The 19,710-nt window shown below is 38.6% G+C and overlaps 1 protein-coding gene across 1 annotated transcript; it reads left to right on the top strand.

Moving 5' to 3' along the window:
* The first annotated feature begins 2,571 nt into the window (after positions 1-2,571).
* Positions 2,572-18,281, top strand: zmp:0000001301 (rab9 effector protein with kelch motifs). Its single transcript, XM_053476072.1, has 19 exons — positions 2,572-2,594; positions 3,267-3,353; positions 3,450-3,522; positions 3,629-3,671; positions 3,764-3,842; positions 3,923-4,011; positions 7,738-7,884; positions 8,072-8,123; positions 9,185-9,285; positions 10,378-10,463; positions 10,574-10,655; positions 12,999-13,084; positions 13,670-13,757; positions 13,838-13,886; positions 14,086-14,173; positions 16,448-16,548; positions 16,796-16,880; positions 17,068-17,172; positions 17,884-18,281. Exons 1-19 carry the CDS (start codon positions 2,572-2,574, stop codon positions 17,986-17,988), a joined length of 1,569 nt encoding a protein of 522 aa, XP_053332047.1. The 3' UTR covers positions 17,989-18,281.
* The last annotated feature ends 1,429 nt before the right edge of the window (positions 18,282-19,710 follow it).

Here is a 19,710-nt window from a genome sequence, read left to right on the forward strand (position 1 = left end):
ATGCACATCAGCACCCTTCTGCCCACACTGTGTTAACTTTGATGGACAAAGTGTTTTAAAAATCAAGGAGATTATGTCGGAAAACGATGTATTCATCTTTTCTAAAAGTTAATTAAAATACATTTTTTTTAAATAAATACAACCAGAGTGCAGATATTTTTTGACTCCTCCTTGTACAGCATGTTTTGAGTAGCACAAGATGGCAGCAGTCACCCTTAAAAAAAGCTTTGCCACCACAGTTAACTCAACCACTCTGAGTTTGTTAATTTTTTTAAAGCTTTGTCTTATAAGACTTTTTCATACTTATAAAAAGTCAAGAAGGCTTGAAAACATTGATAGGTAAATATACGCAGCATTGCTGCCAGTGAAACTTTAACATATTCGTTAAATGAGCTATGTCTTCTAAATGAGCAAAAATGTCTAGTTCTAACAAAGTATGGTGCAACTATTCAGGGAAACATTCGTAGAACTAGAAGGTGCTATATTTTTAAATTGTGACTACTTATTACGCATTTCCTAAGTTGCACAAACTTTGCTTCTATTTTTTTACAACACTTTCTAAAACATTTCCGTAGCAAGTTTTAATTTGTTTAGCTAAATCTTGCAGTTTAGGTACACAAACTTTGTTGTGATTGTAGAATGATTTAAATTTAACTTAATTTTTAACATCAACAATTATTTAATCTTTTTTCAGACACTCAAACATTTCTTATGAAGAAACTTGTGAAGCGGAAATTTATATCCTTATTTGAAATTAACTTTAAATTGATCATTACCTAATATTTTCCTAAAAACTACTTATTTTGCTTTGTAGCTTCGATTACGGTGTGGAATGTGGTGGCCAGTTCATGTGTGAAAATGTAGTGAATAATGTAGTCATTATTATGACTAAAACAATTTGAGTCCTGGAAAATGTCCGAGCCACCAGAAAGAAACAAAATCACTGATGTGATAAACTGATCATTCAGTACATTCAGGTCATCAGCTGACTTAATTTTATTGCACATAATGTTGCTGAGCCTAGAGCTGACTAACTGAAGCAACCTCAGATCATAACACTGCATCCGGATGATTGTACAGTGGCCATAACACATGATGGGTGCGTTGTGTCATACACTTCCCATCTTAGCCTGCACTCCTAGCCATCTAGGGTCAATCTTAAATATTCAGAACGCATGACAATTGATGATTTTACAAACAAAATAACAATTAATATTTTGAACTTTCAACACATTATAAATTGCACAATAGGCAATCTTATGACTAGCCTACTTTTTTCCTGATGACATGCTGTTATTTTTGTTGTATTTCGTTGTCATTATTTTGTTAGTAGTCCACTAAGTGGTGCTCTAATCCTAAATTGTGACTAAAGTATTTTTGATCACTAAGATCAATTTAGACCATAGACCAAACTTTAATAAGCATGGAATTTTTTGGGTTACTTTTACAGAAACACCTAACAAAAGTTTAATGGAAAAAAAGATTGTGAGAGCATGCCCTGAATTTGTTACGTGTTGTCCAGTAATAAGTGTGCAAAAATCGAACATTTTGACGACCAATAATATATTATACACTTTTTTCAAATTGCACAAAAAGTGTTTTTTATTCTTTTTAGAGCATTCTTCTTTTTTCTTTCTTATTATGTTCTAGAGGCAGACTTGATATGTAAAATTAATTGTCACCGTTTCCCAAAGACTTTCATCTTTGGCGTACAATAACTGTAGAAGTTTTTAATTATGTATGTTTTTTATACTTAGTATGGCTCTTGTATGTCTTCAAAATTAAGGAATTATTGCAGTAGGAATCAAAATAACCACTAAAATGTGTATAGCTGAGTTAAGGGACTGTTTTCTTTTTACATCTTATAAATTGTATTTCTAATTTTAAATAAATGTGGTGTGTGTCACCACAAAAATAATCTCAATTACAAAACAATTTACAGCTTGTTGGGACAACCAAATTATGTCAAATTATCTCCCAATAGATGCTAAATACCTATTAAATTAGATTCTAAATAATCTTTACTTGTGGTTGTAATTATTATTATTATTATTATTATTATTATTATTAATCAAATCATAGCAACCAGGTTACTGCCTAGAAGCATCCTTAGCAGCAACCCTAAATATCACAGCAACCGTTTAGGAACACAGTCAGTGGTGGCTCAAACAGCTCCATGTTACTGATTGCAAGGTTGGGCTTTCAAGCCCCTGCACTGTCAATTTGCCACTGTTAAGCACTAGAGCCCCCTATCTGCTCCAGGGGCATTGTATGTCTGACTCTGTGCTCCAACCCCAGCTTCCTAACTGAAATATGCAAAAATATAATTTCGTCTTGCTGTAAGGAATATGCGACAGATAACTGGATCTTATTTTTAATCGTAACACCTTAGCAACCACCTGGGATAACATAGCAACTGCCTAGACACGCTCTTAGCAACCAGCTGGAATTTTATAGCAACCCTAGCAACTACCTCGAAAGACCATAATATCTACCTTGTACATCCACCAAACAACCATAAGGAATCCGCTAACCGCCAAGCATCAATCTCTCAACCACCTGTAATAACGCATGAAATGCCTGGAGACACCATGGTAACCACCCTAGAAACCATCAAGCAACACCATAGCAGCTAGCTGGAGTATCATATGAAATCCCAATATACCACCTTAGCAAATACACCGGAGTCACCTAGCATCCTGCATGTACAGTAGTATACGGTATTATACCTTAAAACTGTAATACATTATCATAATTCACATCAAGACAACAACCACAAAGCAAGATCCAATGATAACAATGTTATATAATTACTTGAGATGGCAGAGCAACCACCTCACAATAACCTTTTAATCTTTTAACATATTAACCTTTTAACATAATGGTTTAATATTTTTTAAACAATATTTAATGTGTTCATGTTGTAAGATTCTTTTTGCCATTACATTCTAAACATTTAGAACACTGAACTCAGGCAAGCTGGCTCAAAGTTTGTTCAAAAACTTTACCCTTCTTGTTTAGGTGCAATGACTGAAGTACTGTACATACTGTACATTCAGATAGTCGTCTCAGTCGACACCTGTTTTATGTGATGTGCAGAGACGCTTGTTTACTTCCATCACCTGGCGACGGGCTTCCTCATCTTACAGCTGGATGAATACGGTCCTATAAGCCACCAGGATTCGGGGGGACACGGATGCACGTTTCACAAGCCTTTTACACGTCTAAACATTTTGAAAGCAGACATTAAGTATTTTTGTGTACAGTTACGGAATACTATTAGTGCCTGTTATGGCCCTAGCAAGCGGACACTGGGTTGAAAAGGTGACTGAAGGAATGCCACCCAGCCCGAGGTGAGCTACTCTTGTCTGCTATCTTTAGACACCTAATGCAACTTTAAGTACGGAGACATGAAGATGAGCATCTACAATATTTATGCTCATTTACAGATCTGGTCATGCAGTTGCTGTGGCAGGAAATGTTGCTTTCGTGCATGGAGGCGTCTCAAACGTGAACCCTGAGGTGTGTAATATAAAGACTGTATAATACAGTACAAATAATGAATGCTTCAGTTGTCTTATACCAATGATTACAATCTAAGTCCGGTGTTGTATTTTATTCCCTTTAGCAAGCATGGCCTGAATATTTTAATGATTTTTACATGATGACAGGTTAGCATTTGTGATATATTACATGACTTGACATATTTAAGCCTGGTGTTATAATTATTATTAATGTCTCTTCTTGTTAATTGTTTTGTAAGTTGCCCCCTCTTGTGTAACTTGGGAGATGATGCCTCAGAATGGAGTTGTACCAACTGCAAGAGAAGGCCACACACTATGGTAAATAAAATTAAAAAAAAATCAAAACATGTCAAAAGAAACGTGATTCTGTTAGGATTCAAACTGTCTCCTTCTTACAGTGTGGTTAAAGGAAAATTGTACTTATTTGGAGGCTCCTGTGATGCTGAAGCTAAAGAATGTCTTCCAGGTGCCTATTGCTTTGACATTGGTAAGCAACTTTGTTAGGTTTTTTCATGAAAAAAAAAATTAAGCTGCAACAAAGTTTTACTATTTAATTTAAATATTACACTTGTGAGGCTTACTTAATAACTGAGGGGTTCCTGTCTGCAGCCCAGGAGCACCCAATTTCTGCATATTTTGTTACATGTATATACAGTACATATATAAAGGTGGCCTCACACCACCTGGGTTGAGGGTTCGATTCCCGTATCTGGTCTGTGTGCATGGAGTTTGCATGTTCTCCCCGTGCTTCATGGGTTTCCTCCTAGTAGAACCTTGGATTATGAGCATAACTATGAAGGTAAAACAGTAGCAAAACCCGAGAGCTTGCAAATTCGAATGTGAGAACTTGTAAAATGAATATTTGTATTTGTAAGTTGAAATTTGTACTCACAGCTCTGATGTGAAAAGCTGCATCTATCGATTTGCACACCTGTGTTTTGAATTCGAAGTTGCAGATTAACAGGCACAATTGTGTACTACACATTTATCTTTGCGCTTTACTTCAGTTTCGCTGTACAACCACAAGTCGGCGCTCACAACCTCTCAGATCTGGCAGTACAACCTCAAATCCCGGCGCTCTGACTTTTGCTACTCATTTTGCGATATTCCTGTAGCAAAACTCACTTGTGCACTTGTAAACGCGGGGGCGGGGCTGGGGTGGAAATGAAGTCATTTTATTGGTCAATGCCTCACTAATGAACAACGCCAGCCACAAGCAAACATTTGTATGCATATGTATCAGCTATTTTGTTTTTAAACGCTTGGAATTTTTTTTTTATTAACTATCATTAGTTTTACTGGATTTTATATACCAGTAAAAGCGCAGCAATGCCGTTTAATTGGTTGGCATAGATGACCACCACCACCGAAACGGCGCAAGCTGCTCTGTGTAGTCTGTGACGTCATCGCGCACAAAACGTCCCACTTCATTGGCTGGCTCCAACCAATTAAATGTTCATTGGTGAGGCATTGACCAATAAAATGACTTCATTTCCACCCCAGCCCCGCCCCCGCGTTTACAAGTCAGTTTTGCTACAGGAATATCGCAAAATGAGTAGCAAAAGTCAGAGCGCCGGGATTTGAGGTTGTACTGCCAGATCTGAGCGGGTGTAAGCCCCGACTTGTGGTTGTACAGCGAAACTGAAGTAAAGCGCAAAGATAAATGTGTAGTACACAATTGTGCCTGTTAATCTGCAACTTCGAATTCAAAACACAGGTGTGCAAATCGATAGATGCAGCTTTTCACATCAGAGCTGTGAGTACAAATTTCAACTTACAAATACAAATATTCATTTTACAAGTTCTCACATTCGAATTTGCAAGCTCTCGGGTTTTGCTACTGTTTTACCTTCATAGCAAACTCACAGAATCACTGCTGAAAAGTACAATTAAAAAAAATAAATGAACCTACACTTTACCTTTAAAAAGAATCGCGACAAAACAGTGTTTTTGTGCAGATAGTGTGTGTGTGAAGGTTAAAGGAGGAGGGTGTGTGTGCGTGTGTGTGCGTGTGTGTGTGTGTGTGTGCGCGTGTGTGTGTAAGTGTGTGTGAGTGAGTGACGTGGCACAGTGACACATTGCGTGCGCACACACACATAACGGCATGCTGACGCAGGGAGAGAAAGAAAATTAATCTTTAACTTCTCTAATGAAACTTTCTTTTGCTTAACACGCGCACACAAACATGACACGCACACGCTGTACATGCATTGCATACAAACACAAAATAAAATAGGTTTTACGACCACACATGTGGTCACAGTGGTATAGTAAACAGTACGGCACAGATGTTGATTATACCAATGAGAGACGAGCACTAAGACCCAGCAGGGGAGACCATTACCCACAATTCCGCAGCAGAAGAGAGAAAAAAAACATTGGCTCAGTTGTGATCACCTGACGCTTGGCATCAAAACAAGAAGCGCATGCGTGATACATGATACTTGGTACTCATAAACCAAGACTTGCTCGTTTTTTTCATTAAAATTTATTAAAACTCCTTGCTCGTCTTGAGGACAACTCGCAAACCGCGTTACTCGCAATCTGAGGTTCCACTGTACTCTGTTTTCCTCCTGATGACATGCAGATAAGGTTTTCCAAAATTGCATGTGTGCATGTGTCCCCTGCGATGGATTGGCACCCTTTCCAGGGTGTACCCCGCCTTGTCCCCGAAGTTTTCTAGGACGGGCTCCAGGCTTTCTGCGACCCTGTGAAGAACAAGATTTATAGAAGTTGATTGAAAGATATTGCTTAAAGAAATAAAAAGTGAAGGTAAATTTAATAAAGTTATATAAATTGTGGCATTGTATTACAATCTTGTTGACTGAAAATAGAAGTTTGAATTAAAAACTACTTGCAAAAATTCTTTAAAAAATTAATTTTAACTCAAGTTAGGAGGATATAATTTTAGTATGTTTTTATATGTATATTAATGTTACATTTTTCTACAATTGGTCCTTCGCAACATAACTTTAACCCCAAAAGCAATGACTAGTGGTGGACAAAGTAATAAAACATTCCCAGGTAAAAAAAAAAATGCTTAAGTAAAGGTAGAAGTTTACATTCACATTTCTACTTGAGAAAAAGTACAAAAGTACTGAGCTTTTATTAGCTCACTGTAGTCGAGTTATAGTAGAAGATTATCTCTCTCTCTCTCTCTCTTTGTCTATGTGTGTGAGTGTGTGTGTGTTCAAAACATGCAGTTTTTCTTGCTGTCTCAAACCACCTCCACTTCTGATTTTAAACACTTGCTACATGACTGAGCATTTTAGGGAGGGAAGCCAAATCACCCAATTACAGTATGTATAATAGGCAGCAGGTGTTGGTCAATATTTCTGCTTCGGATGCTACACATCACTGCAGCACCTTGCACAATAGTAGTAAAGAATAAAGCAAAAATACATGTTGTAGAATGCAGCGAAGAAAAAGTAAAAAATATCTACTAATAAAAGTACTCTAATAAAAATCACAGACACATAAGACTGTACTTGGACAATGAGCAAAGTCAAGGGTCGTTGAAGCCAACCATCAAATCTATATTTGGTTGGATGGATAACAAAATGACTCATTCTGGGATTTAACATAACATAAATAATATATCTTAATGTACTGTTTCTATAGAAACAGCTCACTGAGCTCCTAAAACATGTTATTTTAAAAAAATATATAAAATGTATGTTTACTAATATGGTGCAGTTTTCTTTAAGAAGACATATAACAATTATTTAACAAAAGTCTTCTGCTGTCAGTAAGTCTTTAGGACTTTCCACCTTTTGCACTTTCTGGTTTTGCAGACATTAGAATGCTTTGGGCGGCACGGTGGTGTAGTGGTTAGCATTGTCGCTCTGTACCTCCAGGGTCCGGGTTCAATTCCTGGCCAGACTCGATTTCCGTCTCTGTGTGCATGTTCTCCATGTGCTTGATGGGTTTTCTCCCTGGGTACTTTCGGTTTCCTTCCACAGTCCAAAGATATGAAGGTTAGGCTAGTTGTCGTTCACAAAATTGCCCATAGTGTGTGAATGAGTGTGGCACCCTGTCCAGGGTGTACTCTGCCTCATGCTCTAAGCCTCCTGGGATAGGCTCCAGGTCCCCGCGACCCTGAAGCGGCATTGAAGATAGTGAGTGAGTAAAATGGTTGATGTCTGATTTAAGGTGCAGTAAAATATTGAGGCAGGTTGTAATGCACAGCATGTTTAACACAACACTTACTCAGTTACATTGCGATGGGAGAAGCTAGACACCGGTGGAGTGGCACTGAAGACTCTCAGACACAGCTCAGCAGCTTTCGGGGATAATATCTATGTCTATGGGGGAATTCTGGATGGAACACCTACAGATGACCTTATGATGTTCAACACAGGTCAGAAACATATTCATTGTTGGGATTCTGATGAGATGTATGGTCTAGTTCTAAGCTGTACAGTATTGTTGTCCATACAGTAGAATATTAATTCATTCTTGCAAGTTACAGTACTATATGTTTGAGATTTAATGAAGTTATTACAGTATATGTTTTACTGATAATTTTTTGACTGCACTTCTTTTAGTGTCTATGATTTGGACTCCTATCAAAACAAGTGGGACTCCACCGTCTGCAAGGTACGCTTTTAATATTAATCACTGGAGTTAGTGAGCAAGGTGGTCACTAGCGTGATACTAACTGTACCCTGTACAAATTGTACCCTTAGTTATGCATGTTTTACATAGAAAGATTCATGCAGACTACTTTTAAGAGTGAATTTTTCTTTTTGTTATACAGTGGAACTTCGTAATCCGCAAGCAAGACAAAACAAGCGCATGCAACACAAGAAGCGTAATAAGATTTTGACTTGAAAAACGAGCATTGTAAACCAAGACAATGCTCGTTTTTCAAGTCAAAATTTATTAAAAATCTTTGCTCGTCTTGCAAAACACTTGTAAACTGTGTTGCATGCGCTTCTTGTTTTGACACCGAGCATCACGTGATCACAACTGAGCCAACGGTTTTTCTCTCTCTTGCTTCATAATAGTGATAGTACTACAAATTAAAACGTAAAAGGTGAAGCACAACCGCAAAAGCGTTCTTTGTCATTCTTAGAAATGAGTATGAGACAAACCTTTGCATGTTTGTAGTGTTACTCGACTTTCAAGCAATTCAGTTTCCAAATGTGCTTGAAAGTGATTTATCCAGTAAAGTCCCTGTTAAGCGTAACCCTCATTAGCATGCTAACAGTTGAACCTCTGTATTCAGTGAATTCAGAAAGAAATCATTCATATCGTATATAGAGATTTTTATAGATCCTGGCTAACGCTGTAGCTTTTATTGCATTTAGGTACCTATTCATGTTTTCAGGTAAAAACACAGTAGCCTGGCAACAAGGTAATGTATGATAAAGTACTTTTTTCCCCTTGCAGTTTCACACACATGCAATTCAACCAAATTGTTTGTGGTGCAAGATCGTATTGTTCCCAAAGTAAAAGATTTTGATCCCAGTGAATACGTATTTGGTGATGGTACAGCGTGTGCAGGCTGTTGCCATGGTGCACTGGTAGCAGGGATCATTTTCTTCAGCGACCTCATTTGAAAACGGAGCCGTCTATCAGGCCTTTCTTTTGGCTCAGAGTGGTGTTTCCCGCTTTCAGGCTCTCCTGCTGCATTCACTCAGTATTTTCTTTTATAGATATAACCACACGTGTGCTGTAGTCAATGATCAGATCTTCTTGTTCGGGGGATGTGAAGCAGATGGATCCTACTACAAAGACATTCATGTCTTGAATATAGGTAAATTGCTCCATTTTGAAAAGGTAATTCATTATGTGATATCTCTTAAAATTCTGGCTTCTTCTCCAGGAGTTATTTTTTATTTTACGACATAAAACGCTCGGATAAACCGTCTGGTTCTTCATCTTGAGCTCACTGTACTTGTGATTCATCTTCTTCTGCTTTTGATGATCCATGTGGATGCCTTAGAGCAGGCGTGGCGAATTTATTTATTTATGAGGTTTATAAAGTTTATATTTTTCACTTGCCCAAGTTTTTACCCTGCTTGTACTGCCCCATATTTTGATGTGTTAGAAAAGGAATAAAAATTAGTTTTTTATGCTATGTATCCCCACACATTTGCATATAATAGTAAAGTTTGGTGTTAATCATAATAATAATAATAATAATAATAATAAAAACTCAATGCATTGTCATCTTTAATATATTTAGCACTTTTCTCACAAATGAAAAAAACGTAATAGTTAAAATTGAATAAGTAGTCACCCCTATAGCTAAGAAAACAATAATGCAAAGGGAAACGAGGACACTGTGACATTTGTAGCTCACTAATGAAGAAATCATTAGCGCAGTTTTCCGGTTGCTGAGTTTATGGCCCTGGGTTTATTGCTCTGATTGGGAGAGCCACATTTAAAGCTTTGTTGTTGTTTTTTTCTATTGATAGAAATACAGGTTTAGACATATAAAGCATTACATGAGACACATTATAGTATTATTAGTAATAAATTGAATTATATATCTAAAATGCGTATATAATAATGCTATTGTTTTTGTGATGTTTGATAAAAGCAATATTAAATAGTGCAATATGTTACAATAATTTTATCATAGGTAAGAGAGTATGACACCTCATCACTGTAATGCTTTATTTTGCCCCTAGTTCAATAGCTGAGACTATCCTTTTTTTTTTTTTTTTTTTAATCATTGGAATGACCTGGGGTGGCACGGTGACTTAGTGGTTAGCACTGTCACTTAGTGTACACTTGAGTACCAGTATGGACTCTTATTCACAATACACTCATCCTGATCATTCCTTAAGCACACACACTGGATGTAAAAAAATGTGACCAGAAAATCTCCTTCCTTTCTTAGAGACTCTGACGTGGCAGAAATGTGAGGTGAAGGGTGAGTCGCCGCTCTCCTGCGCTGCTCAGACCTTCACAGCGCACCATGACAAGGTCACAAGTACAATCTAAAGCAAGCAGTCATGTAAAAGGTTAGCCTTTCTTCAACACTGTTGTGGAGGCTACGTATTGATTATTGAGTGCATGCTTTTTGTCTATCACAGGATATTTATTTGTTTGGAGGGATGGTCCAAAGCGCAGATGGAAAAATGTCATCAACCAATGAAATTCACAAGCTGAGCCTGGGTAGATACAGATATACTGCATATACTATATATATATATATATATGCTTTATACATCTAAAGAAAAAAATCCCACACATTAAAAAACATACGTTTACATATAATAATGTGATCAGATAATGTTAAATATATCAAAAGCATGTAAAGGTGCATGTACCATATTATACTCTAAAACCACAGACGTGTAAAGGGTGTTCAAGTCACTCAGGGACTTAAAGCACAGTACAGTGATGAGACTCCTATCCGCATTAAAACTTTTCAATGGTGCAAATGTTTTGAAAAAGGCAGAACGTCCGTTAATGGCAATCCTAGCCGAAGTGACTCGGAGCCCACCGCAGTCGTCCCTGTGTGATTGCCTGATCTACATATCTACATATAACTTTTGCCAGCTCACCAACCCTACACGCAATCATTCACGAACACCACTTGCACATTCCAGTAACACATCTGGGAGTCATTGCTACATCCCGTATAGTCCTGACCTCACTGCAAACAATTTTCAGATGTTTCTACCATTAAAGGAGTTCCTGGTAGGCCAGTGTTTCGGACATGAAGCAGCCAGTCCAAACATGGACTTACTTAGAAATCTGTCTAACTTGATGGTATGCAAGCACTATTAAAATGTTGGGATAAGTGCATTAGTGTAACAGGGGATTATGTGAGATATGAGAAAGAAAGGGAGTTTTTACTCTAATCACTCTATTCTGTTATTCTGCACAAACAAAAGAACCGGTTTGACTTGAACACCCCTCTTACTTCGTGAATATTCAATTTTCATGAAAGAAAATCACTTGCATGTAGCCTGCTATGTAAAAAAAAAAAGTCGAAAATGAATCAATCATATAAGAAATACAGTTGGGTTCATAAGTATTTTGACAGTGACACGTTTGTCATTTAAATTTTGTATTGTATTGTATTGTAATTTGGTGGAACAGTGTTGTAGCACTATGGCCTTCTACCTCCAGTTGAGGGTTCGATTCCCACCTCGGGTCTGTGTGTGTGGAGTTTGTACATCCTTGGTACTGTAGGTTTTCACCGGGTACTCCGGAGATGCCGATTAGATTAGGTGTTCTTAAATAGTGTCCCTGACATCCAGTGACAAGTTGTTCGGGTACGCACTGTCCAACATGTTTTTAGTTGGAGCTACACCCAGTGGATCAGTCATTAAGTCAGCTGGCAGGGCCTCTCTCCTCAATAAGCTCCGAGTCCAGTGCCTTTTGAGGTCAACAAGGTGACCCCCACAGCCCCAGTTCACGCTCAGTGGACTCTGAGCGACCTCTGCCAGGACGGTCACTCACAGATGTGTGGCCTTCTTTAAAGCATTTGCACCATTCAAATAGTTTTACTGCAGCTATAAGTGTCGTCAGCATACAGTATTGAAGTCCTGTGCAATGCCCTTACTCTTCAACTGCTCTGGTGTACAGTATAGTATATGTAAGACCTTTGATTTAGAGCGCAGCACACACAGGAGGCAAGGTCTTATGAGAAAAAGTGTTATTATTGGGAAAAATGGGGGGTTTAAGGAAGGAGGTAGGAAAGGATGGTTGTGCATGTGCAGATCAGTAGCAGTGTCCAGCTGGAATGCAGTGGAATGCCCCAGTTCAAGCTCAGATTGGAGGACAATCTGATGGCCTCCACATCCACGGAACCATTATGCTTCCTGGCTTTGAAATCGTTATAGCCCTCCCAGTCCCCCTGGGGATCGTTGTCCAGATTCCATACATACACGAGGCCGCAGTCAGGATCTCATGGAAGGGCCATAAAATGGCCTCTCCGATTTCAAGTCATAGACCTGTTTCCCTCGGGCTTATGCCAGAGTTCCACAATGTAGCCTCTTCTGTCCAAAGTCCTAAGCCCTTTTTCGGTAATGCTCAGGCATTTTGAGCACTGTGTCATCAGTCCATGCTTTGAGTCTTCTCTCCCTGGACACCTTTTTTTAATCTGTGTTGTCTCTCTTAGTTTAAAGATATATTAAGTATTGGGATGCTCTTCATCCTAAACACATTTCCACTCTGTTCCATAGGCTTTTAGTTGGCACACGATACTGGAAGCCTCTTCACCTCGGACACTTAAGTGCTTTGTGCAATCAGGTTCTCATAGGAGGAGCATGCAGAAGGCCAGTCCTGTCAGCCAAAATCACACTCTCTGGATTGTTGGCTTTACAGCGAATTGTAAGGTTCCCCCGCATGCACAGTTACAGAAATTGTGCCACTGTCCAATTACTCAGGATCCAACTGTATATAAAGAATACAAATGCAACATAAAATGTTTGCATAATCATAAATGAATCATGTGGCAAATTGAAGTTCAAAAGTAACACAATTAACTCCTTTCTGTTTTATCAGCGAAGATGAAATGGAAGGTACCTCTGTATGTGGGGATTCCTCCAGCTAAACGTCACGGGCATGCAGCCTTCATTATTCATAGTCACGTATGTTTAAGAGTGTGTGTGAGTGTTTGTGTGCATGCGTGTGTTTATTATGGAGATACACATTTTGGGGGTGTGCTGTTATTGGAACATAACCCACGACTGGGCGTAATGCAGAACGATGCTGAGCAGAGTTATTATTGCCACCCCAAAGAAAGTGGATTATCTTCATTCAAACAATTTACAATTAAATCAGTGGTAAATTGATTGAAACTAAATTTTAAATTAAATATCGGTAATCAATGGGAAATTTATTACTGATATTTAAAACCTTCATACTGTATAATAAAGATAATTAATTCATCATTTATAAAAGGACTGACAAGTCATGTTTTTGGACAATTTATACCGTAGTCACATTTAATGGTATGGACAGTTGGAGAGACAGAATAGTCCATGTTACCACTTACATTATTGCTGATATGAACACTTCTCTTTCCATGCTGTCTTTTTTCCTCAATAGTGCTGAGGTGTATCACAAATATCACAATCCAGTTGTATTCTCATATTTCTTCCTGGTCTTTACATCTTAATGTTCACTAAAAAGTGACCATAGATGGCTTATCATTTACATATGGTTTGTTTTAGATCTACGTGTTTGGGGGCAGAAATGAGGAACAGGATTTGAATGACTTGAAGATAATGAGATTAATCAACCCATCAGAGAGACAGCCTGGTAAAACACGTACGGATTTGCGGTCTTTGAAGGTGGAAACAAATCGAATTAATCAGTTCCTTTTTCTCTATTTATTATAGTCATGAAAGAGATTCTGTCTGAATTTGGGCTGCAGGGGATCAGTAACAGGTGGGTGTGTTCACATTTAGACCACACTATTAAGGTCTCGGCTTAGTCACATTAAAACGAAAGCACTTTAATAGTATGTCAAGCCCTACATGTGCTTCCTTTTAATGCAAATTTCCACAAAATTGATGGGTTTCATTCTCAGTTTCATGTGTGACATTTTCTGTTATGTAAATCGTCTACACGTGTTTTCTTTGTTCAGCTTTGTTCCAACAAAGGTTCCCAATGTGAGGTATGAGCTGAGCGAGACTCCTTTAACCGTGAGAATCGAGAGAACAGAGGCAGCACAGGTGACTTGCACATAAGACCTTTAATAAGTTTTAAAAGTCTGGGGAAACCAGCCAAAATTGCAGAATGAAATTGGGTTTATTTGCTTATAATATACTTTGACTTTAAGAAAGCACGATACTGTATACGGTATATTTAATGAAAATTATGAGGGGTGTTAAACTAAAATCACTTTTGATTGTGCATGATAACAGAACACAGTTCTAAATACAAACTCTCTTTATTTCTCTATATATTTTGCTGCTACACTAAAGCACTTATCCCAGTGTTTCATTACTGCTTGGATACCATCAAGATAGAAAGTTTTCTCAGTACTTTACATCAGAAACGCTGACCCCCAAGAAAACTAGACATGGCTCAACCTGAGGTCTGGACTGTACAGGGAATGTGGCAATAACCCCCAACCAAGTTCATGTAATGTTGTGTGTACAGTTCTCACAGACAGATGCGTCTCTTCTGCAAGTTGACCGCAGTGGACTCTGAGCCCCCTTTGCAGGATGGTCACTCACAGTTGTTTGGCCTGTTTTAAAACATTTGCACAATTTAAATAGTTTTACTGCAGCTACGAGTGTCATCAGCATACTGAAGTCCTGAGCAATGCTTTTACTCTTCAACTGCTCTGATGTACTGTATAATAAGTGTAAGACCTCTGACTCGGAGCACAACACAGAGACGAGGCAAGGTCTTACGGGAAAAGGTATTTTTTATTAAGAAAAATGGGAAATTTGAGAAGGAAGGTAGGGAAGAAGGGAAGAGATGGTTTGATGGTTGTGCATGTGCAGGTTGGAAGCAGCGTCCAGCTAGAATGCAGGTACAAGTCTGGCGATCGATGGTGGCAGCAATTTGGATTCACGCAGACAGCAGCTCTCGCAGGCTCTTCACCTGGCATGTTTGTTATTGCGATGAATCAGCCTGCCCAGGCCCTTTTTGGTGCAAAAAGCCAGCGTGGCCATCACGGATCAGAAGTGGCAGCAGCAAGTCAGAATCCTGGGCATCGTTGTCGGCAGCAGTGCATCCAGTGTCCTCAGCGAAGCAGATGTAGCTGTTGCTCTCCGGGGCAATCCAAACTGGGGAGGGGGGCCTTAACGTCAAGGCAGTGGCTGGTTTTCTTTCCTCGGCTAAGTCGCAATGTCTGGCTTTAAGCAAAAGCGAAAGTGGCGCAGAAGCTAGCTCACCTCTCCAGTGGGTGACCCTTGGCAGGCACTTAAACAGTGGTGTGCAATCCACACGCCGTTAAAGTCCCGGGGGCGCATGAAATGGCAACCACTCTCGCTGACTTCCAGACCCAGAACTGAACTCCATGCCTCCCTTTTAAAGAGCAGAGAAAGCCCAAGGTCCCTAGGTGATGATCTCCTGAAAGCCATGCCAGAATTAGCAGCCTCGCCCCTTCACACCCATACTGAAGAGGAGGGCACGTGCCAAATAAGCTCCCTCGAGTGAGTAAGCGAAAAAAGAAAGATTTGGGCGCACAACTGTCACAGGAGAATCCATGACATAATATAGATGCAAGGTGAACTAAAGAAGAGCGTCAGCCAAATGCCATAAATATAATATATACACGTGCCTCCCTCATAAGTAGATGAAACAGAATTATTGATAATATGATCCAGTTTTGTCAGCATCAAAAATTTGTCAACAAAACAGGAAAAAAATACTTACATTCCTTACAGACAACACCAAGCATTTTAATGTGCAATTGAATAAATACGCAGAAATGAATAGCAATAACAGAACTGTGAATGAATCAATAATTATTTTAACACAGATGTCAGTAAGAATTGATATCAGAAGATGAGGATTTTATCAAACTAATTAAAAGTGAAGACTAATTACCCATGCCACATTCCTTAAAAATTGGCTTTATGTTGAATTTTTAGGATAAATATAAAAACAGGCAGGAATTTCCCCTTTTTTTTAGCCTGTTTGCTCTGGATAATAATAAATCAGATTGACAGTCATTATTCTCTTTCAGTAAATATCAATTTTGTTTAGATGTCCTGGGTGTAATCAGACTGAAGGAAGTACTTTACTTAAAGCACTTTATGTCAAAGTTTTAAATGGTGAAGTGATTTCCCGAGCTGCCACACATATCAGCTCATCATTTGTTCACAATATGATACTCTGCAATAATGATGCTGCGATTTTTTTCAACTCAAACTCAGTGGAATTGTGGGTGTTTTAATGAATCACATCATTTATGCATCGTGTTTTATTACATTGGACAATATTGCAATTCAATGGCAAAGATAATGTGTCCATGTCTTTGTTCTGTCTAGCCCACAGCTTATCAGGATTTCGCCACAGTTCGAGATGAAGCAATGACCTTGGTCCATAAAGCTTTCGCCGTTTTAGATGAGCAATTCCGAAAATTAGTCAGGTACCGAACAGATCCATACGCTCATTGAAAGACTCACACAAGAAAACTGAATCAGACGTTAAATGAATTAATCCATACTGTAGGTGGAGCGAAGACACTTTAAGTGATGTTTGAGAAATCGCTGATCCTGTGAAAAGCTTTATTTGTGTGCCAGACCAGGAGAGGATTAATATACCCCTTGCAAAAGAATGTGGAAATTAATCTTTTTATTTAAAAAAAATAATAATACAATTATTTTATTTTTTAGAGAAAAGTCTGATCTTTCAGAAGCAGTGGAAGCGTTACGTTGTGAGAGACAAGCCATTGATGAATATCACCAGAAACAAAGCCAGGTGTGTCACGCTTATTTGTGGCTATGCCATGGATTTATTGGCACTAGACACCCAGGAGAGGTCACACAGTTCACCTGAGTGTTTGAGAAAAATGGTCTCACACTGATTAACTTATTGTTACCTAGAGCAGATGTGTGTTGTTTGATGCATTTTGAAACAGGGAGCGTTTGCGGTTGTGATTTGACAGGAACTTCAGGAAATGCTAGACAGACACAGACTTCAGAATGAGGCTTGGCTACGAGCTCGGGCTGAAGAGAATGATAAAGAGAGGAAGGAGCTGTACAAACTCAGGGTATGTGACCGCAAACAGTTACTCACCACACACTGGGTCCATTTGCTATTTATATCTCTAGGTGTCTGACTTGGAAGTAAAGCTACATACAGTATAATAATTTATATTCTCCACTCAAAAATTTGGGAAAAAATATTTCCTATTTAGAATGTTTAAAATAAATGCTAGTTATCATGCATTTTTTAAATATACAAAGGTGAGGTCATTGTTCCTATTGAAATCTGTGGTCTGAATGGAAGTAAATAGTGCACGTGCCACACCTAATGATATAAAATAGAAATGTTCCAGTCTGTCCAGCCTTGTTAAACATCACAGGAGGATATGCACAGTACTGTTATCCTGTCTAGGGGAGATGTCACTAAAAATTAAATTGGGTCTGGAAATAACCTTGAAATTAGTGCATTGCAGGAATAAAAAACTGGCAACAAAATAAAATTAGTTAAATATACTATTACTTAGGATAGTCACATTTTAAGTATTATAAGTATATATAGTATAGTATATACAGTATATACTATATACATACATACATAAACTAAGATAGTGGTAAATGAATACAGTCCCGAAGGCCTAATCTCAAAGGATTAGCCACTACCATCGTGTCTTAAGAGAAACATGCATGTGCATCATAACAGTCCAATTCATACTTAACCATTTGTTCCAATATGGCAGCGCCACAATAATGCAAAGTTGGACATCAATTCTGTGCAGGAGGAAGTGCTCCATGAGCAGGAGAAGCTGAAAGAAGAGCAGTGCAACATCCAAAAACGCAGCGAGCACCTCCTGTCCATTATGCAGCAGTTCAAAGGCATGTGAAGACACTGTCTCTATGGCAACCAGAAGGAGGGGAGAGGGGGCCGAGTTTTTTGTTTTCCATCGCACTTCTTCAATGTCAAAGCATGCTCGCTTATGGGCCACGTCATCTAAATGGACCACTGCAGAAATGCATACACGGATAGTATATTTACATAATTACTATTTAGCTTCTGTTCTACAGAGAAACAGATGGTATTATGTGACTAAAAGAAATTATTTTACTATATAAGCAAGAAAAATGATTAGACACTTAGATCTGGGACCCTAAAGGAAAAAAGATAAGAAAATTTAGAAATTTGAATGGATTTTTAATGATATTTTGTTGAAGGGATTATATTGTATTAACCTTACATATAAAGCTATTGTTTCTTCATTGTTGTGTTCTTACTGGAAATAAGAAAGAAGGTTAAACACCTATTTTAAGTAATGCAAGAGAGACATGTGACATGGAGATAATAATGTGATAATATGATATCTGACCTGTTCATGAGCTCAACCTTTCCGTTTTGGCCAGACATCTGATCATTATGCAAGGTCTATGCTACCAGTATATTAATTGTCTTAAAATGTCTCCTGAAAGTAAGTCTAGGCCAATTAACATTTAAAATAGTCATTATTTGTCACCAGCAGTATTAGCATTTTCACACTGAAAGCATTTGTTACACTACGCATAAAAGACAGGTATAGGAATTAGCAGTATTTTCTGGGTTTTTAAACATGGGGTGTACAAATTGGGTGGCAAATAAATTATCTAGGCTTTTGTACAATGGTGCATTTGTGGAATACACTGATCAGCCATAACATTACAACCAGGTGCCGTGAATAGCACAGATCACTATTCACCAGCAAACTGGTGAAAGGATCATAGGCATCCAATGCGCATCTATGCCTGTGGGGACCAAAGGCCAGCTCATCCAGTCTGATCGTATAGAAAACCCACTGAAGCACAACTCACTGAAAAAAAGTAGTCAATGCAGGCTATGATAGAAATGTATCAAAACTTCCAGTTCATCACAGTCTGCCATGTATGGGGCTTAGCAGACAGTTGTTGTTAAAGCAGCCTGCAAATTCCCCAGATCTCCATCTGAATGAGCATCCATGGAATGCACCAGACAAACATGTCTGATCTATGCAGGCCCACCATGCAACCCCCATGTTTTAAAAATCATGTTTTTAATGGCCCAGTGCCAGACCACAGTGAACCTCCGTGGTCTAGTGGAATCATTGACCGAGTGGACAGAGCTGCCCCGAGTGGCAAAAGGCAAAAAAACTATATTGGTCTTAATGTTCTGCATTGTAATGTTATGGCAGATCTCATTCTGTGTATCTCATTTGTTCACTCACTCATCATCTACACCACTTTATTCTGTATACATACTGTATACATACATGTGCACACTGTACCTGTAACTGTATCATGGGGTCTGGAGCCTGTCCCAGAAGACTTAGGACACAAGGTGCCAGGGTGCCAATCCATCGCAAAGCACACATGCACTTCTCATTCACACACTTTGGGCAATTTGGGAATCTGTATGTCTTATTGATTATGGGTGGAAATCAGATTACTCCGAGGAAACCCACAAAGCATGGGGAGAACATGCGAACTCCTTGCACATAGACCCAAAGTGGGAATCGAACCCGGAACCTGGAGGTGCAAGGCGAGTCTGGTAACCAATAAGCCAGCTCACCACTGAAAGAGCTATTTATATATTTGTTTCTTAG

This window comes from Clarias gariepinus, chromosome 17 (genome assembly GCF_024256425.1).
Source record: "Clarias gariepinus isolate MV-2021 ecotype Netherlands chromosome 17, CGAR_prim_01v2, whole genome shotgun sequence".
Taxonomy (NCBI): Eukaryota; Metazoa; Chordata; class Actinopteri; order Siluriformes; family Clariidae; genus Clarias; species Clarias gariepinus.